At 43.2% G+C, this 26,882-nt stretch overlaps 1 protein-coding gene across 2 annotated transcripts in view; it reads right to left on the bottom strand.

The window, feature by feature from the left end:
- LOC142018592 (glypican-5-like) overlaps positions 1-26,882 on the bottom strand; it is a 662,349-nt gene that overhangs the window by 148,400 nt on the left and 487,067 nt on the right. For both annotated transcript variants that reach the window (XM_075004529.1, XM_075004528.1), the window contains one exon: positions 9,103-9,253. In XM_075004529.1, the coding sequence (XP_074860630.1) occupies positions 9,103-9,253 (151 nt within the window). The remainder of the gene's footprint in view (positions 1-9,102; positions 9,254-26,882) is intronic.

The following is a 26,882-nucleotide window of genomic DNA, read 5'->3' on the forward strand; positions in this document are numbered from 1 at the left end:
CCAACCTGCATCTGTATGTGTGGACATGGGTTCTTTATCTGCACTATGATTCACTGTAGGTATGCAGTAGGTACGTTTAGAGGACAATACATTTCTTGAAAATATGTCTTATCTGTGGTGAGGCAATTTTTTCAGGGAACTGATATCAATTTCTGAAGAAAGGAAAAAGAATCTAAAACAACATGCTCCTTTCCTAAGTCTGGGCTGGGGGCTTCACATTTATCAGACATGTACTGACAAGAGACTAGAAGATCATTTTTCAAGCCCGGAGCTCCCAGAAATTTAGTCCTGGTATTTTAGGAAAACTGAAGAGATGAAAGAAAGACAGACTGCTGTATCCTTGGGCACTTCCAAGAGAAATACTGAAAATGGTGTATGAATATAAGAAGAAATTTTCAGTCTCCATATGTATTATGCAAGTGCTTTTTATGATGAGTGATAAAAATGTTCCAGCTCAGATGATCTAAAACTGTATTGTCATAATGGGGTTTTATAGCTTTTCATGGGATGAGACAATATCTCATACATGTTCCACCACTGGCAGCAAATCTTGAAACTCTGCCACCAACTCAATAGATTTATAAATAATCACATGATAAAAACAGTATCGTGTCTTTACTATTCTTTAAAATGGAACAAACAACATCATTTCTAACGTTTTGTTATAATGCAGTGATATTCCATCATTGTTATGTACGTTGAATCATACCTTATGCTGCAAGTGGCTTTCTTGCAATCAACACAACTATTTTAATGAGGTCCTGAGGTTCTGAATGAGCAAAAGGAGGCAGAATCTGACCTTTAATTTGTCAAGCCCAATAATCATCCCACTGAAGTCAAAAGCAATACCTCTCCTTGATGTCAGCGGGACAAGAATTTAGCTCTTAAACTACCTTCCAAGCCTGTTTCAATCCTCAAGGGTAAGAACAAGATTCTACAAACCTACTTCCTATACTCAAGCATAATTAATTAATAATTAGAGAATAATTTGTATATGGAAATACCATGGAAATAGTTGGAAATTTTTCCTGACAAAAAGTGTCTTTTGGACAAATATTGAAAGTTTCTAGTTTTGTCTAAGGTTTTAGTCAAAAAATGGAATTCAAACTGAAAACGTCCAATTTTTCTGACTTCATTTTTTACTGATTTTTTGTGAAAATGATACGTTTGTTGACATTAAAACTTTTCAGAGGACCCAAACTGCCTTTCTCGACTAGCTCTGATGAATTTATTGTGTGACACTCATGTTGCTATTGTAGTAACTGTGAAAGAGACAGATCCCACAACATTCTCATAATATTCCCATTGTCAGCTCTGTCCACGAATCTATACAAGTCACACCACCACAGGACCTAACCACATCAGCCACGCTGTCAGGAGCTCATACACCTGCCCATCCACTAATGGGATATATGCCATCATGTGCCAGCATGATGTCCCTTGGCCATGTACAGTGGACAAACTGGACTGTGTCTGTGCCAAAGGATGAAGGGACATAAATCTGACATCAGGAATTGGAATACACATAAAAGCAACAGGGGAACTCTTTAACATCTCTGGACATTCAACAATGGATTTTAACATAGTCATTCTTGTACAAGAGGATTGTACCACTAGATTAAAGAGGGAGACACCTGAATTGGAATTCATTTGCACATTTGACACATTTCCCTGGGCTTTAACAGAGGTCTCAACTATCATATGAATCACAGGGGCAATTTCCCCACCTTTGATATTTGCAGGAATGGGGCACAGCCTACTTCATTTGTTTCACCAACTGCTCCTTCTAGTAAGAGGTAACGTTCTTCCCCCTTTCCTTCCCTGTCCCTCCCTGCTATATAAATCCCGGATTCTATTTTTTTCTCTTCCAGTCATCTGAAGATGCGGATCTTACCCACAAAAGCTCATGACCTAATACAATTGTTATTTTCTAAGGTGCTACAGGATTGCTTGTTGTTAGTGATGCTCAGGTAAATAAAGCTAATTCTCTCCACTGGTTATATCCTACAGCACCGTAAAGTTTGTACTGCAGCAGCGCACAGCAGCAGTGCACATATTTAAAGTCCGTTCCTTTGCAATCCCATTTCAAAAGATTTCACATCAGCAGGCTTTTCCCTTCCATGTTGTTCTGGATCAGACTTGTGAGACTTCACTATTGAATAGTCACCAGCATATCTGAGTCACTAGAGTTAATTGTGGTCCATAAATGCCAAGTGATGATTATTGCTTGGCAATCTCTACATTACAATGGCTAACTCATATCTCTTTAATTTGGGATAAGAAGAAATGACTTTGAAAGGTGATACATTTTTAAGTTCTCTATGGAAAAAATAGATAACTTAAGGACAAGCACAATGCAGCATTTCTTTCCTTAATCTATTCACTTCAATCTACCTACTTTTTTTTTCAGTCTCCATGCAGATCTAACCTTGCTTACCTTTTTCAATGAACTGTCAGTGGCGGACAACAATTCAAAGGAAAATGGGCTAAATCTTCCTTCTAAGCGAGCCTTTGCCCACAAAAGCTTATGCTCCAAAGTATCTTATAGTTTATACGGTGCAACAAGATTTCTTGTTGTTTTTAAAGACTGTTTAATGATTTTTACAACTAAATTGAAAAAAGGGAAAAGAGAAGTTATTACTGCAGGGTGCTTTCTAGATCACCTCTCTTTAACACTGATACTTCAAGAGTTGCTTTATCACTGCTGACATCTGGGATTTATTTCACAAAACATCTTCTGATCTGAGTGCTGCCAGAAATCCTGCCATGCACTTGTTTGGAACCAAAAATTCTTTCACCAGAATTGCATTTATTGCTCTGACCTCTTGCTAGGTGCTAACTTTATATTTATTCTTTTAAAAATAGAACTAAACTTAATAGCTGTGCCGAAATGCTACCTTGATAGTATTTGCTAGTAAAAACACTATGTGGCTAAAGAAGATGTGTTGTGTTCTTGGAACACACAAAAATGGGAAGCCATCATTTATGTATCTGTAATGTAGACCAGCTTCTAAATGTTGAAACTTTGTAAACTTTGTTGACAAAACTCGCAGAGCATCCACATTACAAATGCATTCTCTCAACAGTAAATCAACAGAACATGGCACTTCCATCAACAGCATTCTGCCTTTTCCCCAGAAGGCAGAATGCCTTTCCCAATGGAATCTTTCAACAGAAAGCCAGTGTGGATGCTCCAGGGGGCAGACCTCTGTCAACAGATAGGGCTTCTGGGACAATGGGCAGCCCTGTCTATGGTCAAACTCTCTGCTGACCTTCATCCATAGACTTGCAGCAAACATTAGGGCAGCTGATGTTTAGTTTTACACAGAATTTGTCTTCCACACTCCCATAGCTACCACATACCATCAGGCAGCCAGCCACTTCTCAGTGGGTGCACCTTCTCAGTCTGGCTCCATTATTTCTACCAATAGCTTTATAGCTCAATGTTAAGATGATTTTCCTTTTATAAACGAGTATATGTGAAAGAGCATTGTTACAAGTGTCTGACAAGAAGCTGAGCAGAAAATTAGTCTGGGGAGTTTTCCATATAGGGCTCCTTACAAAACAAACCTCTGACGTGTATGTACGTAAGCTATCATTCCTTTGTAAAATAATCAAATCAAATATTGCTGACAAGCTAAAGTTAGTAAAATGTATTGAAATATAAAGTCTTCAACACAGTGTCTTCAAAGGACTCAGATTAATAGTCTTTATTTTCAGACAGAAAGTCTGCCAAATGAGCTACCATATTGCCTTTGTGTGCATAGGTCTGTTCCAGACAGACATAGTCCAAATGGCCTGAGCTTGGTCTTTGCTGTGCTTACTTCACTCTTGCTCTGTAGTGCACTTGAATGCTTACACCATAAGTAACTGAAATGTTCTTACCTCCTAGCTATTCCTAACCCAGTGAAAGTCAGAACAAATTTGATGCAATTTACAGTCATATGATGAGATGGTGTCAAGTATCAGAGGGGTAGTAGTGTTAGTCTGGATCTGCAAAAGCAATGAGGGGACCTATGGCACCTTGTAGACTAAGAGAAATGTATGAGCATAAGCTTTCGTGGGGAAAGACCCACTTCATCAGATGCATCTGACGAAGTGGGTCTTTGCCCACGAAAGCTTATGCTCATACATTTCTGTTAGTCTATAAGGTGCCACAGAACCCCTTGTTGCTTTTGATGGTGAGATGTAAAATTAAACTTCATAAATGACCTTTGTGCCTCTTTGAATAAAAGATGACACTAAAGTTAGTTAACATCAGTAACTTTAGTCATTGGCTCAGCTCATTCTACCTATAGTTACTATTAACTTTAGGAGAACACTCCTGTGATAGGGCATGGTCACATGGCCAAGTATAACATGGAATATTATTAGAGAGGAGGATCTAAATCACTCAGTAAAACAATTATTTGGCCTGGCAACTATTCACATCTCTGTTATTTGTCCAGATATCAAAATGATTATTATGGGGCAAACTCTTGTCTCAGTTATACTAGTCTAATCCAAAGCAAGTGATTGAGATACCAATTCATTTCCCAGTGTCTCCAGATCCCTAGTTCTGAGTGATAAGAATGGGAAAGGAGTTAAAATGATCCCCTCCAATGCTAATGCTTTTCAGTATTAATCAGGCTGTCTTACGAATGTTGCATATTATCTTTCCTGTAAATTATCAGACTTTCACATAAATGTCACAAATAGGGAAGGGAAACTCTTGTATGTGCTAATGAGTTTTCATTAGAATTTTTCATTTCTCCTTTCCATTCCTTTTCTCTGACTTGCTCTGTGCACAGATCCTGATGAATATGCCTGAGATAAGGAAGTTATAACAGTGTAAATCAAAAGCCCAGGATCTGGGCTTCTATATTTTTTTATTTCCCTCAGTACTGGCTCCATTTGCTCACACCAATTTTAATGCATTTTTCCTTTTCCCCTTCTTGTTCTTCCCACTTCTCCTAAGTTTCTCCTAAGTAGGGATATATCTAGACTATGTGGAAGATCAACGCAGTCAGGGTTGAGCTTTTGGAGTTTAATTTTGTGTGCCTGGTAGAGACATGAGAGATCAAACTATCAACATTGGTAGTCAACGTCTGTACTCCTCACTCTCACAAGAAGGGAGGTGGACGGGAGATATTCTCCCATCTACCTCCCTCTCTGAAGATGGCCAGGTAAGCTGATTGTGGATAAGTCAATTATAGATATGCAATTGCCATAGTGATAATTGCGTATCTACAATTGACTTACCTGCTTAGTGTAGACCAGGCCTAGAATACAGACTCAGTAGTGTTTGACCTTGAGACAAGGTTTTTAACTCATAGTGTTAAATGCCAACTGGTAGGTCCTGCTTATGCTGTAGTTAGAAACAGGTAATCCTTCTCACCAACAAAGATGACAAAAATAAAACCTTGAGATCAATGAATCTTCCTCAGAATAAATATTAGAGGTTTAAATTGTTGTTATTCATTTTGTGAACAGTACGAGCCACTTAGCCACTTACCTTTATACCAATTATCCTTTATACCATTTACAATGGTATAAAAATAAAGGAATTAGTAATTGTAGGAAAAACTTGTGTAATAAAGGATATATAAATGTATAAAGAACAGCAGGGTGCTGTGTGATGTAGAGGATACAAAGGACAGGAGAACACAATAGCTGAGAAAATGAAAAATTGACACCATCTGGGATAATCAGAAATGGAACTGAGACATGTGGCGATGAGAACTTGATGTGTGGGCTGGCTGCCAGCAGATATTGCATCAATATTCGGAGATGATAATAATAATTACACAAATCAGCAGCTGTAGAATTACATATTAAGATAAATACTCATATAACATGGCGAATGGGCATGAAGTATGATTAAGATGACAATTTGGATAGTACACTGATATTTAGAAGAGACAGAGAAATGAGTAGGATAAGGACATAATAAAGGACAAAAGGATCCTGATATGCAAAAGAAAATCCGATAATAAGAGAATTCATGAACAATGAGAAAAATATATAGATTTCTAGAATCCTAGAGCTGGAGGGGCTCTTGAGAGACCATCAAGTTCAGTCCCTTGACCTGATGGCAGGACCAAGCAACATCTAGATCATCCCCAGAAGGTGCCTATCCAACCAACATTAACTTTCAGCAGCTGTTGTAAGCGCATAAAAATCAGGCAGAAATTATCACGGAATAAAATTCAAGTTCTTTTCACTGCATTTAAAAGAAAAGTATGTTCTCCAGGGGAAAGTACCTACTCACATGCCCTCAAGAGGAAATGTGTAACCAGATAAACCACCTGGTTATAATACTTGAAGCAGTAGTGGAGTGGGGGAAGGTGACTCCATCTGAACAGTCACATTGAAAGTAAGGATTGGAACCATGACAAAATAATAATCCAGACTAAATGATGTAAGGAAATAAAATGCCAGGTATCTTTCAGACAATGAAAAGAAGCGTGGCAAAGGGCAGGATGCAATACCAGGAGAAGGCTTATCCAAGAAGAGAGACTTCCAAGTATCAAAAGTACTTCAGAAAGATTTGGGAAAGAAAATGGTTAGCATTGTACCAATAAAAGTGTGGCAAAATGGATTGTGTGAACAGATGGCTGGGTGAAAAACTTGACAAACTCTCTATTCACCGTGTAAAGCCTGCCAACCATTCAGATAACACAGCATTTGTTCATTGTCTGCTCTATTACATATACTTTTGGCTTATTGAAAGGCTCTTTGGGAGGCAGAAAGATGAACTCCTGGCTTGTTCTGTTTGGGAGCAGCATTCCGAGGTTTGCGGTGAGTTATTTCCACAATCTGACCCAAAGGCTCCAAGTGCAGGTATTGAACAGGGTAGACTATGCCATAGTCTTATTTCAATAAGCTGATGAATACCCTGATTACAATTTCTATGCTCCCGTATGGCTCAGTTGTGAGCTTGCTCGTATTCCTGTATGGAGCAGTAAGAAGGTCTCTTTATGTCCCCCCAGTGTTCTGCATGGGCTACCTGCATTGCCAGACCCTAAACACAGAGAAAGGCAAGTACCGTTGGCTGTTACTCCCCATCCATACACCGGAAGCCTGCTAAACAATTAGTGGGGCCACTGGATGAGTGAGATGCTGAGGGAGCACTCAGTGATGATGAGGCCATTGCAGAGAAATTAAATGAATTCTTTGCTTCCCAAACCTGAACCTTTCTTTTTAGGTGACAAACCTGAGGAATTGTCCCAGACTGCAATGTTATTAGGGGAAGTTTTGGAACAAATTGATAACCTTAACAGGACCAAGTCACTGGGACCAGGAGTTCCAAAAGAACTCAAATGTGAAATTGCAGAATTATTAACTGTGTTTTATAACTTATCCTTTAAATCAGCTTCTGTACCTAATGACTGGAAGATAGCTAATATGATGACAAAACTTAAAAATGGCCATAGAGACGATCCAGGCAATTACAGACCAGTAAGTCTAACATCAGTGTTGGACAAATTATTTGAAACGATAGTAAAGAATAAAATTGTTAGACACATAGATGAACATAATTTGTTAAGCAAAAGTCAACCTGGTTTCAGTAAAAGAAAATCATGTCTTACTATTCCATTAGAGTTTTTTTAAGGGATTAATAAGAATGTGGATAAGGGGGATCCAGTAGATAAAGTATATTTAGATTTCCAGAAAGCCTTTGACAAGGTCCCTCAGCAAAGGGTTATCATGGGATAAGAGGAAAGATCCTCTCATGGAGTGATAACTAGTTAAAAGACAGGAAACAAAGGGTAGGAATAAATTGTAAGTTTTCAGAATGAAGCATGCTAACCAGTGGTGTTTCCTGAGAGTCTTTACTGGGACAAATCCTACTCAACCTATTTATAAAGGCTCTGGAGAAAGGGGCCAAACAATGAGGTGGCAAAATTTGCTAATGATACAAAACTGCTCAAGGTAATTAAAAACAAAGCAGACTGTGAAGAGCTTTGGGAAAATCTCACAAAGCTAAGTGATTTGGCAACAGAATAGCAAATGAATGTTAACAGTGATAAAAGTAAAGTAATGCACAATGGAAAAAATAACCCAACTATACACACAAAACAATGGGGACTAATTTAGTTATAATTACTCAAGAGAGACATCTTGGGGTCATTGTGGCTAGTTCTTTGAAAACATCCACTCAAAAACAAACAGAATGTTAGGAATTATTAAAAAGAGGATAGAGAATAAGACAGAGACTATCTCATTGCCTCTATACAAATCCACGGTACCCCCACTTCTTGAATACTGCATACAGATGTGGTCATCTCATCTCAAAAAAGACATATTGGCTCTAGAAGGTGTTCAGAAAAAGAAAACAAAAATGATTAAGGGTTTGGAACTGGTGCCATATGAAGAGAGATTAAAAACAGTGGGCTTTTTCACCTTAGAAAAGAAGAGGCTAAAGGGGATATGATACAGCTCTATAAAATCACGACAGGTGTGGAAAAAGTAAATAAGGAAAAGTTGTTCACTTGTTCCCATAACATAGAAACTAGGGGTCACCAAATGAAATTTATGGGTTGCAGGTTTAAAACCAACATTTCTTCACAAAGCGCACAGTCACGGCCTGTGGAACTCCTTGCCAGAGGATGTTGTAAAGATCAGGTGAGGGCTCAAAATGCTGGACTACTTACAATCTTGGAGTCTGTTTTGCCTGCCTGTCAACACTTTCTCAAAGTGTGAAATACTCTTTTGTGAAAATCAATACATTTCTTCTAAATAGTCTGTTTCCACAGACAAAAAGGTTATGCTGACATGCTTTTCAACCTGCTGCAGGTGCAAATGTCTGGTGTTTCAACTTTGAATGTTATGTTGTTTGAGTTAGTTACCGAGTGCTTCTTCAAAAAACAAAACAAAACAAAAACCATAAAAACTTGATTGTCAGTCATCGACACAATGCAAATTTCAGCTATGACAATCCAATATGAAATTTTGAAATCCACTTTCAGCAAATACTTGAGATCTAAGCTTACATTCACTTCCCACAAGCATCATGTTTTCCGTTATGGATCTTCATAGAAAAGCTCCAGAACAAAATTCAGATGAAACCTGCTTTAAAATGTGAACGAATGAATACTCATACAACATTTTTGTGTTTACCTGTTGTGTGAATTCTATCCCCTGATCCTTGACATCCATCCTCGTCATCACAGTCTCCGCTGGATTCCGCTGCTTCACTTCTCCCACCTCCACTGCCACTCTCCCTGGTGGCCCAGTTTTCCAACTGTAGTTTTATCTTCTCAGTATCCAGCTAAAAGACAAGGAAGCAAGTCACGATGAAGTTAAGTGTAATCCCACCATTCAAGGTGAAAGTGACAAAGAGCCTGATCCTACAAGGGCTGAGGAGCTCCAGTTCCCTAACACTGTGGGTCTGATCCTGCTGTTCATAAAGTTGTTATTTCACCATATGGTTAGTGCAGTGTTTTGGATTGTTCTCATATGAAGTGAACAGTAAACCTTCCTGGGGATGGAATCATCAGAGAAGTAATGAGGGTGTTCAGTACATACATAGGATCTTAGGGCACTGAACAGTTGACAAAACTACATTCAAAGCCTCTGTGAACTTCACACTGCGCATTTTGCTTTAACTTGAATCAGCACAACATTAGCGTGAAACAAATTTCTTAGGATCAAGTTACAATAAGAACATGCTACTTCTGGAGTCACTCTGAACTCCAGCTATTAGGTAATATGAGCTACAGTTCTATATTTGTTTATGTGATGTAATTTTGAGCTTTATATGCCATCCCCATTTTGTGTGTGTAATGGTTAATGATGAGCTGTCATAGTTTACAAGGTAAGAAACACAAATGTGCTAGCACAAAGTTCTACACTACCATTAAAACTTGTTTTCAAAAGCAGCCTAAGTGGCCAGCTGTTTTTTGTTAAGGGTATAGAAAGCTCTAGCTGGGGACGGGACTTTTCTGTGGGACATTAAGGCCGCGTCTACACATGCACGCTACTTCGAAGTAGCGGCGCCAACTTCGAAATAGCGCCCGTCATGGCTACACGTGTTGGGCACTATTTCGAAGTTGAAATTGACGTTAGGTGGCGAGACGTCGAAGTCGCTAACCCCATGAGGGGATGGGAATAGCACCCTACTTCGAAGTTGAATGTCGAAGTAGGGCACATGTAGACGATCTGCGTCCCGCAACATCGAAATAGCGGGGTCCGCCATGGCGGCCATCAGCTGAGGGGTTGAGAGACGCTCTCTCTCCAGCCCCTGCGGGGCTCTATGGTTATCGTGTGCAGCAGCCCTTAGCCCAGGGCTTCTGGCTGCTGCTGCCACAGCTGGGGATCCATGCTGCATGCACAGGGTCTGCAACCAGTTGTTGGCTCTGTGGATCTTGTGTTGTTTAGTGCAACTGTGTCTGGGAGGGGCCCTTTAAGGGAGCGGCTTGCTGTTGAGTCCGCCCTGTGACCCTGTCTGCAGCTGTTCCTGGCACCCTTATTTCGATGTGTGCTACTTTGGCGTGTAGACGTTCCCTCGCAGCGCCTATTTCGATGTGGTGCTGCCCAACGTCGAAGTTGAACGTCGACGTTGCCAGCCCTGGAGGACGTGTAGACGTTATTCATCAAAATAGACTATTTCGATGTCACTACATCGAAATAAGCTATTTCGATGTAGGGTGCACGTGTAGATGTAGCCTAAGAGAGGAAGAAGGTCATGCCTGATGCTGTGAATATCATTCTGGTTATGCTGGAAAAACGCTCACAATAAGGAATTTTTGCAGTGCTTCCTGTACTTGGACACTCTTGATTTCTCTAATCTCCTGTCGGAAATTAGCTAAATCCCCTCAACTGAGAATTCCCTGTCCTTAGCTCTTACATACCGTTCTGAGCCTTGGTTGTGGCAGTTTGAAGATGGAAATGTGCTTTCTAATATAGCTGGCACAGATGCGATGTATTCATTGATTTTGAAGATCAGGCAGTGGAAATAAAGGGGGAGCCGGCAGAGAAACTGAAGGTCAGGTTTGATCCACTCATAGAGACCTAAATGGCAGAAAAGGCAAGCACCACTGCTAGAAGCCCTGTAGTTGGTTTCACTTCCCCCTCTGCTGCAGTGAGCTTTCATAATGATCCAGTCTGCAGATGACAAACGCACAGATCACTGTGGCTAAGGGCCTCTTCTAGTAAACAGCAGGAGCTATCCTCTACTGGAAAGAACTGGTCTCATTTATATTGTACCTGAAACTGTCTGTTCAGAATGTTTTTTTTCCCTGAAAACACACGTCACCTCAACACACTGGGAAGATGAGTTTGTGAGATACAGGAATATAGATTTTAGTTGGGGAAGGCACTGCACACTGTCCAATTGTTGGTGGATTTTTTTTTGTTTTTTTTAACAAGCTCCCTGAGGTTAAACATCATTATTCACAGACTGAAAGCCTGCTGTCATGGGAAAGTAACACAGCAAACATTTTTAGCAAAGGTAAAATATAAATCTGTGTACACGGAGGAAAGGATTATTCAGTTACTTCATAGATTTATTGTGGTCTGACCATCTTGGAGGAGACTCATTCATTCTTCGTTATAATCCTTCTGAATGAAAAGAACTGGCTAAGTGGTGAACACAATAGATGCAGAATTTAATAAAGGCTTTTAATGATTGCTTGCCAGTCAAGGCAGAAATGTTTACGGCCTGTTAAGGTAATAACTCTTTTTCAAGTTGATTTCGTTCAGCACTCATGACTCAAAAGTGACTAATGGAGTGATGTGCACTCAGCTGTCTTCAAAAAGGGCAGAGAAATGAGCTCTTTTTCCAAACATAGGTGCATTGCAGCATTTTTAGACCACTGAGTGCTAAGTCCTGCCTGCCCTTCAGGAAATCAGCTCAATGACTATGAATAGGCACATCTACCAGCTCTCTTCCTCACACACTACTCTCTACAGTACCTCCCCAAAGCCTCCTTTCCTACTGCCTTTCCCAGATGAGCCTTGCTACACCATCTGGGAGATACTGCAGGGGTAGAAGGACCAGTCCAGTCTCCTCCTTTGGCTGAAAAAGTTCCCTTTTATAGTAAGCCCCACCCCTGGGCTGCTGCCAAGTGAAGTGACCTTTGATCACTTGGCTCTGCTCTAGGCCAAAGGCTTGAAACTAGGCACTGGGAATAATGTAGGTGCCCAAAGAGAAGCACCTTGTTATACCGTTTATATATTTCATGACCCTTGCCCCTACCTCTCAGTTGCACATTCCATACATTGGAAAATCTTACAAATAATAGAAATGCAAAGCTGGAAGGGACCCCCGCACTGAGATGGGACCAAGTAAACCAAGGTAATTCCTGCCAATTTCTAACCTGTTCTTGAGTATCTCCACTGATGGTGATGCTGCAGACTCCCTTAGAAGTCCATTCCAGAGCTTAACTACCCTCATTGTTCATTTTTTTTGTAATATTGAACCTAAATCTCTTTTCTGCAGACTAAACCCATTACTATTTGTCCTATCTGTAGCAGCACAGAGAGCAAGTGATCGTCAACTTCTCTTTAACAGCCCATAACATATTTGAAGCCTGTCTCCAGGTCCCCCATCAGCCTTGTTTCTCAAGACTGCACATGCCCATTGTTTTAATATTTCTGCATAGGTCAGAAATATCTGTCATTTGTTTTGCTCTCCTCTGATTCTCTCCCATTTGTCCACATCTTTCTTAAAGAGAGGCACACAAAGCTGGACACAATACCCCAGTTGAGGGTTCACCAGTATCAAATACAGCAGAACAATTACCTCACCAGTGTCAAGTGGAGGGGAACAATTATGCTCTGTTAATACACCCTGCAGTGACATTAGCCTTTTGTGCAATTGTATCATATTGTTGGCTCACATTCAATTCATGATCCACTCTTTTCTGCACTACAACTGCCTAGCCAGTTATTCTCCATGTTGTAGTTGAGCAATTATTTTTTAATTTCCTAGAATTCAGTAAGGATAAATGTGAAATACTATATTTCTCTTCTTGATTTCAGGCCAGTTCTCCATTTTATCAGGAACTGATCCTTGTGGGCACTCCACTTGAAATCAACATAGTTATTAATGACCTGGATGAGAGAATGGATTGCACCCTCAGGAAATCTGCAGATGACATTAAGCTAGGAGGACAGATAGAGACGATGGAGGGTAGGGATAAAGTCCAGAGTGACCGAGATAAATTGGAGGATTGGGCCAAAAGAAATGGCACAAGGTTCAACAAGGACAAGTGCAGAGTCCTGTGCTTGGGATGAAAGAATCCCAAGCATTGTTACAGGCTGGGGACTGATTGGCTAAGTAGCAGTGCAGCAGAAAAAGACCTGGGGATTACAGTGGATGAGAAGCTGTATATGAGTCAACAGTGTGCCCCTGTAGGCAAGAAAGCATATGGCATATTGGGGTGCATTAGGAGAAGCATTTCCAGAAGATTTAGGGAAGTTATTATTCACTTCTCTTCAGCTGTCATGAGGCCACATCTCGACCATTGCATCCAGTTCTCCCACCTCTCCTTCCCCAGTATAGAAAGGATGTGGATAAATTGAGCGGGTTCGAAGGAGGGCAACCAAAATGATTAGGGAGCTGGAACATGTGACCTATCAGGAGAAGCTGAGGGATTTGGGCTTATTTAGTTTGCAGAAAAGAAGAGTGAGAGGTGATTTGATAGCAGCCTGCAGCCTCCTGAAGGCAGGTCTCCAAAGAGGATGGAAAGAGGCTGTCCTCAATAGTGACAGATGGAAAAATAAGGAGCAATGGTCAAAAGTTACAGAGCAGGAGGTGTAGGTTGGATATTAGGAACAACTGTGTCACCCGGAGTGTGCTGAAGCACTGGAATGTGTTACCTAGAAAGGTGGTGGAAACTCCATCACTTGAGGTTTTTAACTTTCAGCTTGACAAAGTCCTGACTGTGATGATTTAGTTAGGGCTGATACTGCTTTAGGCAGGAAGCTGGAATCAATGACTTCCTTAGTTCTGTTCCAGCCCTATTATTCTACAGCTATGTTTACACTAGCCAAAAACTTCGAAATGGCCACGCAAATGGCCATTTCGAAGTTTACTAATGAAGTGCTGAAATACATATTCAGCGCTTCATTAGCATGCGGGCGGCCGCGGCACTTCGAAATTGACGTGGCTCGCCGCTGCGCAGCTCGTCTAGACAGGGCTCCTTTTCAAAAGGACCCTGGCTACTTTGAAGTCCCCTTATGCCTATGAGCAGATGGGAATAAGGGAACTTCAAAGTAGGCGGGGTCCTTTAGAAAAGGAGCCCTGTCTGGACGAGCGGCGTCAATTTCGAAATGCCGCGGCCGCCCGCATGCTAATGAAGCGCTGAATATGTATTTCAGCGCTTCATTAGTAAACTTTGAAATGGCCATTTGCATGGCCATTTCGAAGTTTTTGGCTAGTGTAGACATAGCCTATGGTTCTAGTCTATGAATCAGTACCTTAACCAACTGAATCAGCAGAACTGGATTGTTGGTAGAAAAAATGAAAAAAATGCAATACCCCTTTTGATTTATGTCAGGGCATTGGAGCTACCCATGCTCTACCCATGAAGTTAATGTCACGAGAATTTTAACAAAAGTGGGGACTATAAGGCTATGTCTACACTAGAGATACTGGAGTTTTGTTGACAAAACCCGAGGAGCCTATACACAAAATGCATTTTGATAACAGAAACTGTCAACAAAAAAGCTGTGTAGACGCTCTGGGGTACACTTTTCTCAACAGACCGGATCAAAAGATCGATCCATTTTATGAGTAGACATGATTTGAACACAGAAGTTTTGTCATAACATCTCTTCTGACAGTAACTTCTGTAGACAGATGTTTCTAGTATAGACGTAGCTTAAGAGTTTTATTTTTTATTTTGTCCGAAAGAAGAATTGCCAAAAGCATAATGATTTCTAATGCGATGCTGGGCCACTGGTTTGGTACTGACTTAGTTAAAATACCAAACCCATAACTATTAGAGCCAATCCTGATTGGTTTATGAGAATTGACAAACTGATCACTGGCAGATGGCTGTGAATTACCAATAGTTCATCTTTTACTCATTAGAAGGCGATATGAATAGGGCCTAATCCAAAACACCCTTGAAGTTAATGGGACTCAGTTTACTGATGGTAGTAGGTTTTGGATAAAGTCCATAATCCTCTAAAGAGACCCTACACAATATTCCCAAATAGATTGCTTTGTATTTGATTTAGTTGAAATGGGTGTAAAATCACACACAACCAGACAGCTCTGAATTAAACACATTGATGACAAGGTGCATGCATATAATTTATTCCTACAAATATCTGGAGTAATTTGTTTTCAGGAAATGAGTTCATTAAGAGTATTGCAAATGCTATGTGGCACATAGGGCTGAAATCTTCCATTGTGGATAACACTGTAATTCATTATCCTGATCTTTGATCATTAGACAAGGTAGAATATAAATTCATTCTCAAACAGTTTTTGTACAATGAAGGCATTTCCAGCTGAGCACCAATTTTGTGAACATCCCTCGGATTGATTAATTAATAGCTGTAAAGCTCCTTGAAACACTATTTTGTAAAAGTGCTAGCAATTGTATCTGAGGGGAGAATCAGCAAAACAAAACAAGGGCTCATTTGTTCAAAACCAGCATTTTTAAAATTATATTTTGCATCATACTTTTAAATGTGTCAGATTACTAAATGTGGCAATGAAAAACCTATGAGGCTATCATTAGCAAAGTCACCTAAAGGAATATTCAGAGATAACTCTTACGTTTTAATTGTTTCCCAAGTGGTTTGTTAGTTTCCTCTATGACTTACTTCAGTATTAATATTTCCATAGTTTGAAAAGATGGCTATTGCCATGAACTGAATAAACGTGATAGTGGTCCACCGATTAGTCAGCTACAAAGCATGAGTCAAGACATCTCTCACTTGCACTATTTTCATATGTATCAACACAGACGTAAGAGATGCATCAGTTAGTAATTGAAGGCAAAACATGATCCTTTCTAGAGACTGAGAAACAATTTTCTTTCAGAACTGCTCTGATGAAATACATATTGTCTTCAGAGAAAAAATTTCCACAAACAAGGTAAAGAAGTCTACTATGGAAAATAAGTCACAAATGACTCAATCTTTCTGGCTACAATAAAAGTATTTTTTTCTCAGCCTGCTCAGTGTTTCATTAAAAAGTCCTTTCTAAATGCTTATGAAGTCAGAAATAACTACAGCAGAATTAAACAATATGCTGCGTCTTAGCCCATTGCCTGTATATCTTCATAAGAACTGACAAAATTATTGCTAAAAACAAAGGGCTGGATGTTACTGGTGCTTGGTGGCTGACTAGTTGCTCTGTCAATTCACAAACAATAGGAACATCAGAAACTTTAGGACCTAACAGCAGCATGTATTTATTCTAAGTGCGTTCTTTTCTTTGAGTTGACATTTTATAGTCAATTTTCCTCCATATGTACACATAATCTCCTTTTTAAAACTGTTTGCTTTTGTTTCTTGGGAGAGGGATGGCTCAGTGATTTGAGCATTAGCCTGCTAAAAAGTCCAGGGTTGTGAGTTCAATCCTTGAAGCAGCTATTTAGGGATGGGGGCAAATAGATGTCAGGGGCGGTGCTTGGCCCTACCAGGAGACTGGACTAGATGACCTCTGGGGGTCCCTTCCAGCTCTACAAGATGTGTGCGTAACATTTACTCCATGCAATCAATTTCTTCCTTTCTCTTGGCATAAAGAAGCACAACTCTTCTTATTCTTTAACCTTCAATCTCTTGTCAGTGAGGCATTTTCTTCAGTCTGCTCTCTCATGCTTGTATTTCACACTAACTTCATAAGCCACATTGTACATCTCTGGGCCAGTCCTTCCAGGGAGGGGTATGACTCAATAAGGGGACCTCGTTTGTTCATTTTTATCAAAAGAATAAAAATGTCTACCCTTTTTGAACAATGGAGACCTGTCGGTCGCATTCTGGTTTACTTCTGCTGTATTATCCAATTCCTTACAATAACCCTAGCATGACAAAGTCTGGCCTCACCTATACAATATTGAACAAATCTATTCAATTGTTACACGTACTTCACTTTCAATGGTTTCAGAATTTCATGCATTTCTTCTCCCCACTCCCTCTACTTAGGGTTTTGACCATTGTGGGCAGATCTTGAGTTGTACCCTAGTCTAACCATTTGTTTATGGTGAGCTTTTGCAAGTCACCTCTCCGCCAGTGTTTGTGCAAATAATTCTGCATTTTGTTTCCTTTTCCTGTCTACTTAAGTTTTTTTCTCCACTAGTTTTGTTTCATCAGCACATTTCATCCAATTTTCATTCTTCTATGCCACTGAGGATGATAAATATGAACAAAATTGGTTCCAGTGCTGATCTTTGTGGCTGCATTATCCACTTATATTCACCCTGAAGCACTCCACTAACAAGTTGAACTGTGTCTTCAATAACCAAGCCAGTTCTTCATATATGCAAACATATCTCCACTGACACTCATTTACTAACATTGTATGGGACCACACTTTACTGAGATTCACATAATTCATAATTATGGCTCCCACCAACTGATGTTTTAGTTACTGCCTTAAACCAATCTAAAGAATTTTATGTCAAGTGCTTGTCCTTCTGGAAATCCCTGCTAGTGAAGTGTACTTAGTAAGTAAGGATATATTTTCAAAAGGGCTTCCAACAGCACATTCAGTTGAATTATAGTGGCAATTCCATATCTTTAACTAATTGTAAGTACAACCTGTAATACACTCAGGCTATGTTTACACTACAACAATCTGTCGACAGAAGTCACTCTCAGAAATCTTCTGGCAAAACTTCTGTCAACAGATCATGGCCACACAAAAAAGCAGATTGAAAGAGCAATCTGTTCTGGCAACAGACAGCATCCAGACTGCCCGGCCACTCTTGTGATAGAGAGTCCAACCGGAAGCTCAGCAAACGGGGCTGCCCGGTGAACCGGAAGCCCTGTCTGTCAGAGGGCACCCCAGAGTGTCTACATGGCTTTTCGTTGAGAGAAACTGTCAACCTAGGCATTACTCCTCATCACAGAGAGGCAGAATGCTGTCAGTGCAAGTACTTAGTTGTGCTGACATACTATCGACAAAACATATTTTGTGTGTAGACATTCTGTGAGTTTTGACAAAATTCTAGTGTAGATGTAGCCTCAGATTTACACCTGGACTGGATATTGCAGGGACATAAATAGATCTGCAAAAAAGGAAACCTCAGCCTCAGCCATGTTATAAATACATTCATTAGTTGACAGTAGACTGAGATTTTTGTCTTGATTTGTGAAATCACTATTTTCCTTGGTACTTAAGTGAAGGTTACAGGCCTGAAATTGTTTATCACTTGCTGGTGTCTTGGATCTGTTTCTAGAGTGTATTTCTTTCCATCTGTTTGCTTTCTCCCTTATAAGATTTGTCGAAAGGGTTCAATCTGCTCTAAGAATTTTGTCAATGTTAAGTGTATTCCTCTCCTGGTGACCTCTTCTGCTCTGATTCTGGGTCACTTCAGCAGTACTTATTCATTTCCTGCGAAACTTCTTTCCTTTCTTGCATTTCTCTCCCCATTCTCACAACAAATAATGGAGTTAGCTGTTGGTCTTTTTTGATGTGATTCTTGTTTAACTTTATTATGAGTCATTGAATTACTCTTCTGCTGTCTTAAAGGCTATTCTGATTTGATTCCTTCAAATAAATTTAGCTCCTAATCATTTTTCTCAAATCTCTCTTGTAACCTCTTTTTCATTCTCTACATATAAGTGCTTCCTCACTGTTTTGTTACAACTTTAACTTCACTTTTTAATCTATTCAGTGCTTTGTCCTTGAGGCTTTTGAATATCATGTCTTTCTGACCTGGGATTAGCCTTTTTACGCTTCTGGGTTTAGTCAAATGGACTTTCTAGTGTGTTGCTTGCAAGAGAACACACTTACCATTACAGTAACTTTAATTTATTTATTTATTTCCATTTACCCTGTGTGTCCTTCATCTGTTTTTGCTTTTTTGCGTATTTCACTTCCCAAAGTCTTCCAGAATGTGTATAGTCAAAGGAAGACCTACATTCCCAGAGTAAACAGATTAAATAAAAATTATTTCTTTTCCTACCAGATGTAACAGGCTTATTTCAGCAGGAATTTAAATTGGCTTTAGGAGTTTTACCTTATCATACAGTTCAGGAGTGCTCTTTTTTTTTTTTTGAGGTTATCAATATAATTTGTCCCCTGGGAATTAGTTATTAAAAATAGATATATTTATGTTATGATTTTGCAGAGTGCTTACAGCATGATTAGTTTAATGAGTGAAAAGTCTTGGAATACCCTTATAACAGACTTACTCAAATGTATAGATTACACTATGAAAGAGAAATAGGAATGTGAAGTCTCAGAATCTTTTAAGTTATAAATAAAAGCTCTACAATAGCCATGATTCCCGTTACTACAAACTATCAGCTGTGATTCAGTAACGCTTAACTAAAGTGAGCATTTTATTTTCTATTACTGTACTTTACTCTAAACAATCACTATGAGCAGGAAACATGGTTTTGGTTGCTATGGTCGGTAATTTTAACAGCCATGTCTAAAAAGAAGAAATAAGGCCCTGAGGTGTTTTTTTTTTTTTTTTTTTCTAAGTTTTAGCTATGTATCTGTTATACCTGTAAGGTGAAATTCAACCTATGCTGAGAGACAGCACAAGAACTATGGAGTACTTAAATTCCAGAGACTTAAGTGTATGCATGCCTTACACTGGTCCTCCACACAGGGTGAATTTCATCTATGCACCACCATTCAATGCAGCTTTCTCCAAAACTTAATTTTTCTTTTTAACTGAGGTGCAATGTCATATGTCAACAAAACCTCTGGCTAAAAAACTTGTCACGTGAAATTAAGACTTTTTTGGCATCTTGCTTTTTGTAAATAATTTTAATAATAACATAAAATATCATTGTCACTACTTGTAAGGAGATGGGGCAGTATTTTCTATAAGCTGTGGCTTTGCCACTCAGTGGCCTTGAGTCACCTCACAGACACACATTTTGATGACAGCAAACCTGGTCTCTTGATTCTGACAAGGATGCTGGTGAGAAGATGCTAGTTGGGTGGGCTAAAAGCTTGGCTCTGAGGATGCAGATTCACCAGAGCCTTTAACACCATATTACCAAGGGAGACATCTTAACTGGAATTTATTCTCAAAGTTGACACTTTGGGCCTTTGGGTAATTCCCTTACTCATTACAAAGACAGCTTCCCCATCTTTGATACTTGTAGTGATCTCAGGCAAGTCACTTAACTTAATAAACACTTGCAGTAAGTAATTTCCTCACTACCCTTCGCCCCACCCACACCAGCTGACTTCATTTTTCTTTCTCTCTCTCTTATATATTCATCATGCCAGTTCATTTTCAGGACTACTCTAGATGTGAAGAAGTAAGTTTGAGCCACAAATGCTCATCACCTAATCAATTATTTTGTTAGACTTTAAAGTGCGACATGACTGCTGTTTGTTTTGTTACAGTTGATTCAGAAACTGACAGTATCTCCTGGGGTTGAGAATTGCCTGTTAAAGGGCCTCATTACCACCTGAATGGCTCTTCACAGGTTCAGTGTTCTGCTAATAGCTCTGGCAGGCTTCTTCACTTTTAAGTTAACTAAATCCTCTCAGAAGAAAGCAGAGCCACAGAACAGGGATAGGCAGAGGCAGTTGGGTGGACATTAAGGCCCAGCAGTGCCCCAAATTTTCAATGCACATTCTGTGTATGGGTATGGAAGGCCCTGAATGAATGGCACAATCTAGGCAGGGAACTTGGAGCCTGTCTGGGACTATGTATTCTAGTCAGTGAGGTGGTAACCTAGGTAGTGCAGTGGACTTAAAGGCTGCCTGGCAAGGCGAGGATGTTGTTGATATTACTCTGGAAGGTAAAGACTCTTGTGACTTGGCTGGAGGGCTAAACCATGACAGTGAGGAGCAAGAGAGTCAGAGGATGCGACAAGGAACTGCAAGGAGGGCACCCAACTGAAAGAGTTAATCCCTAGATTGGCTAAGAGGAGGCTTTGTCTCATGTTGAGCAGAGGTCCCTGTGACAGTGCACCAAGATCCAGGCTACAGGTGGATGGGATTGCTGTGGAACATGTAAGTGCATCACAGGACTAAAGATTTCAGGGAATTGTTCAGTCTGAGTGAGGGCCTTAAAAATAATCCATGGGCGTTGTGGCCCCTTGCAACAAAAACTAGCATCTCCAATTCATGTGTCTGTGTGTGTTTGTGAGTGTGAGAGAAGGCCTGCTTGGACTTGATAGCTGAGGTAGCTCTTATTCCTGTGTGCAAGTTGGGATGCCTGCTCAGCATACTGTGTTCGATGACTGGGGACACAGAGACACTTTGTTCTGCATTGATTGAGAGAAATCGGCAGGATTGTACTGCTGGTGGGTGTTAGCTCTTACGTGCAAGTAACTTTTATGATGAAGTTGCAAACTGAGGCCTTCTGAACAGGGACAGGTGTGGTGTATTTATTATGTGCCATCCTGCCAATTCCTTCTTCCTGGCTGAAATGTTTTTTATGTTTATTTTACAGTTTCAATTTTCTTCAACACCTGTTTCATATTTTGCTAGATTTTTTGTTATTCTGCAGTTGTTTTGACCTTAAAAATAACAAGCCATAATCACTCAGATTAGATTAATCTGCTGGAACATTATTCTTAAGGCACCTTAGTTACTTCTTGGGCAGGGCCAAATTTTGTCCACAGTTGCAGCTCTGTAATCATACTGCAATGAGTGAGGTTCACAGGAGAGCCGAATGTGACTCAGCATTTACTAATTATTGTTCACTTTTAATCTGGGATATGGCACTCCTGTTTAAACATAAGAAGCATCTCGTTATATCTTAGAGTTCTAATAACAGACTAAGGATGCTGTATTTGATCAGGCTTAGGAAGCGAGAAATAAGAAATCCCTGCAATCGGTAGGCTGGTCGTACTCCATCAATCCTTGATTGGCCCCCTTTTGATTAGATACATGTTTTTATGGGTTAAGTAAGTAAATAGTGACCTCTCTAAATTGGCTGAAGGAACTGAGACAATCCTTTAGTGTTGCTTTGTTCACAGACAGAAATTACCTTTATTATTTGCTGAAGGAAATTTTCATACCATGCACCACTGCATGTTAATTCTATCTCATGTGCTGTTTTCAAGCTCTCTGCTAGTAAAGATCATTTTGATCCCAGTAGGAAAAGTTTGATGTTTCAGTGGGAAGACTAGTGAGCAATTCAAATCTCTCATTACAGGTTACATTCACTATGCTCAGGGTTTGAATTTGATGCACCATGATGCTAAGTTGCTCATGCTTCTGTTTCAACCCCTGGTGGTGAGGCAAAGGGTCCCAGGCTTCAGCTTTTGCAGTTGGGCTTTTCATCTTTCTGCGCTTTGCCCAGAGAATCGAGCACTGGTCCCACTTGTTGGACACCCTGAAACCTGTTCACTGCCCCCAGGGAGCCCTGGACACCTGGCTGAGAACTGCTGTTCTGTGTGAGATGTTCAGCTGTTCTCAGCACCCAAGAGGCCTCAGCTGGAGTAACATGTTCAATGCTGGGTGCCATACTTTTGGGAGGATGTAGAAAAATTGAAGAGAATCCATAGGAGAGCAGCAAAAATGACAGGTGTTTTAGAAAGCCTGGCCTATGAGGAAAGGTTAAAAAAGCTACTCATGTTGGCTACATCTACACTAGAAGCATCTGTCTACATAGGTTACTGTCAGAAGAGATGTTCTGACAAAACTTCCATCAACAGATTGCATCTACATCGATTGATTTATTTGATCCACTCTGTCAACAAAAGGGCCTCATGGAGAATCTAGAAAGCTTGTTTGTGACAGTTTCTATTGACAAAATGCATTTTGTGTGTAGATGCTCCGTCAGTTGTGTCAGCAAAACTCTCCAGTGTAGACACAGCTGTTTAGTCTCGAGAAAAGACAGAAAGTGGACCTGATACATCTTCAAATACAGTAAGGTCTGCTATAAAAAGAATAGTGATCTCTTATTCTCTGACTCCACTGAAGGTAGGGAAAAAAGTAATGGGCTTAATCTGCAGCAAGGGAGATATAAGATAAATATTACATAAAACTACCTACTTATAAGGGTTGTTAAACTCTGGAATATGCTTCTTACGGAGTCTGTGGACTCCCCATTATTACAGGTTTTTTTAAGAACATGTTGGACAAACAGGTGTCAGGGATGACCTAGGTTTACTTGGTTCTGCCTTAGTGCAGAATCATAGAATCGCAGTGTTGGAAGAGATCTCTGGTGGTCATTGAGTCCAATCCCCTGCTGAAATGAATTCTTGAGGTCCCTTTCAACCCACCACACTACTGCATCAGATCAGATGGCCCAATCCTCCTTGACTTCAATGGAACTACTAAAACCGTCACCAACTAAATATCTTTACCCAGAATATATACTGTGTTAAATCACAGAGGATTTGGTACACCAGAGAAATCTAGTTTGCTATGGGTTTGCTCCATAAAAACACACATTTCCTCTGCGCTGCACCCCCGCATTCTAACTTTCCAGGACACATGAGCCGTGTCTACACGTGCACGCTACTTCGAAGTAGCGGCACTAACTTCGAAATAGCGCCCGTCACGGCTACACGCATCGGGCGCTATTTCGAAGTTAACTTCGACGTTAGGTGGCGAGACGTCGAAGTCGCTAACCCCATGAGGGGATAGGAATAGCGCCCTACTTCGACGTTCAATGTCGAAGTAGGGACCGTGTAGTCATTGCGCGTCCCGCAACGTCGAAATTGCCGGGTCCTCCATGGCGGCCATCAGCTGAGGGGTTGAGAGACGCTCTCTCCAGCCCCTCAGCTCAATGGTGGCCGCATGGAGCGGCCCCTTAAAGGTCCCCTCCCCCTCCCTTCCTGTGCAGGAAGCTGAGGGAACGTGCAGGTGGCAGCCCAGACACGCGGCCAGCCTGCACGTCCCTCAGCCAGCACAGCCACCCATCCAGCTGCGATGGCTGCCTGGCAGCCCGCCCGGCAGCCCCCCCAGCTCCCCCAGGGGACCCCCCCTCAAGGGGAGCCAGGGCAGCCAGCCCAGCCAGGCGGGCAGCCAGGCTGGCAAGCGGCAGCAGGGTCCCTCCTGGACGGAGGCCAAGCTGCGGGACCTGCTGGGGCTCTGGAGCGAGGCGGAGGTGCTCCAGGTAATGGGGAGCAAGAGGTGGAACGCGGATGCGTTCGCTCGGCTGGCCGACGGCCTGGCTGCCCGGGGTCACCCTGCCCGCACTCCTGATCACGTCAGGAGTAAGGTGAAGGAGCTGCGGCAGGGTTACTCCCGGGCCCGGGATGCGGCCAGCCGATCTGGGGCCGCCCCCGTCACTTGCCCCTTTTACAGGGAGCTCAGGGACATCCTGGGCCCCCGGCACACCTCCTCCCCTCCGGCCACCCTTGATACCTTGGCCGACGAGCCCCAGCAGGCCCTGCAGCCGGAGTCCGCCCCGGAGGTAAGCCCCGCACCCCGGGGGCCCCCCCCGGAGCCCACCCCCGGGACATCGTGGCAGGAGGAGGAGGAGGGGGGGTCCTCCTCTGCAGAATCTGGACTGCAGATCCTCCTCCTGCCATCCCGGAGGAGCAGCTGGGCCTCTGCCCCCCAGGGATCTCCAGACTGTGGGAGCGGACCGACAGGTAGGTACCCCCCTCTGGTGTACACCCCTGGGCTTGAGGGGCGGGGGGTAATAGATATGTGTCCAGGGCCCCCCACATGCTCACATGGCCATGGCCCCAAGGACAGCAGGGCCATGGCCCTCACAACAGTGCATCAGCCCCTGCCCCCCCCCACCCCGCACGACAGTGCCATGCCCCGTCCCCGGGCCAGGGGGGAGCGGAACCTCGAGGGGCCCCCGGGAGGAGGGGGTGGGACACCCCGCAGCAGCAGCAGCAGCAGCAGCAACAGCATGTGATGGAGTGGGGGGAGTGCAAAAGGGAGACTCAGGCTACATATGAGCAACAAGAGCCGAATAGCTCCCAGGGGCAAAGGATGATCCTGGGGCTACAGCTGGAAGTTGACACCTCTGCCCTGCACAAAGAGGAGGGAGGAGCCGAGCTGGCTTGGAATTGGGGGGCGAGGGCGGGGGCCACAGGTAGAGGCTAGGGGAAGGGAGAGCTGGAAGGCAGCCAGCCTGAGGAGGGGGAAAGCTGCATCCCAGAGGGGCCCCCATTGGGGTCTTCTCCCCACGACGGGTTGGAAGGACTGTCTCTTCCGACAGCTGGTGCTGTCACTCCTGGGAGAAACTGGGCATCTGTGGCCTAAGAAACCTCTCCTGCTGTCAGACCCTGCGGGGTGAAGTGAGAGTCGCTCCCACCAGGGGACGGGGTGCAGGGCACGGGGACCCCTGAACCCCATCCATCACAGCAGCATCTCCCGGGGACGGGGATGGGGAACCTGCAGCACAGGGCTGGGGGGACAAAGGCCACGGCTCGGGGCCCACACTAACGCCTGTCTCCATACATCTTCCCCCGCTCCTCTCCTGTGTCCCGCACCTGCACCATCAGAAGCACCGGAAGAGAGCGCCAGCGAGGCCTCAGTGGTCCCGGAGAGCCCTCCGGGACGATCGCTCCAGGCCAGCCCCTCGGCCGAGGACCGACCGGCCCCACAGCGGGCTAGACGGCGGACCCCGCACCACCACCAGCCGACAGCGATGGACCCCCAGCTGCTGGCCATCCACCGACGGCAGCTGGAGGTCGCGGACCAGCACCTGCAGCTGCAGGAGCGGGTGCTGGCCTGGCGCCAAGAGGCATGGGGGGCCTACATGGAGACTTTTAACCGCCTGGTGGACTACCTGGCCCCCCATGCCGCGCCGGCCGCCGCAGCGCCCGCCGTGCCTGCTCCACCAGCCACACCACCAGCTGCTCCGCCCGTCGCTGTCCCGTCCGCTGTCGCCCCGCCACCCACCGCCGAGGGCCGGAGCGCCGAGGGACCCCTGGAGCCACCTGAGACTCACCGGGCATCATATCTTCTGGTCCGGCCCGCCCCCAGCCAGCCCCGGACAGGGTTGTGACCGCGGCGGGGCTCCCGGCCGGCCACGCCCAGTGCCGGACTATAGGGGCGAGGGGCCCGGGACGTGGCCCCCCCCCGTATATAGTTTAAAGTTCTTATTTGGTGCCCCCTGTTTGCCCCGTCCCCCCCATGTAAATAGTTCTCCCCTTTATCCTCCCTGGTTTTCTTTTTATTAATGAGGACACTTGTTTCTTAGTATTGTTTTATTTGTACATATTAGTTTGTTTCCACATGTTTGTATATAGTTTGTTCTTGTTTCATATATTTACAGTTAAAAAAAAAGTTCTGAAAGAAAAAGAAGTTTAAGTTCAGCCACAAGTGCGTGCTGTCATTTGTCCAGGAAAAGTGGGAGGAGGGTGCGGTGGGGAGCTCCATGGTGTGGGCATTGGGGCAGGAGTGTGGTGGAGGAAGGGGCGGGCAGTGGGGGGCCTGGGCAGAGTTCACCCCGCGGCCTCATCATCGAAGTGGGCCCGCAGGGCCTCCCGGACCTGGGTCCCTTCGGGGTCCACCTGCCGACTGGGGGCAGCAGGTGGCTGGACGTCTGCCCTGCCAGCCTCCGCAGCCCAGCCCTGGAAAAAGGTCTCCCCCTTGCTCTCCACCAAATTGTGCAGGGCGTAGCAGGCACCCACAATCTGGGGGATGTTGTTGGGGCCCGCATCCAGGCGGGTCAGGAGACATCTCCAGTGTCCCTTCAGGCGGCCAAATGAGCGCTCCACCACCTGGCGCGCGTGGTTCAGGCACTCGTTGAAGCACTCCTGGCTAGCGGAGAGATGGCCCGTGTACGGGTGCATGAGCCACGGGCGGAGGGGGTATGCCGCATCTGCGATGATGCAGAAGGGCATGGTGGTGTCCCCCAGAGGGATCTCCCGCT

This window comes from Carettochelys insculpta, chromosome 10, assembly GCF_033958435.1.
Source record: "Carettochelys insculpta isolate YL-2023 chromosome 10, ASM3395843v1, whole genome shotgun sequence".
NCBI classification, from domain to species: domain Eukaryota; kingdom Metazoa; phylum Chordata; order Testudines; family Carettochelyidae; genus Carettochelys; species Carettochelys insculpta.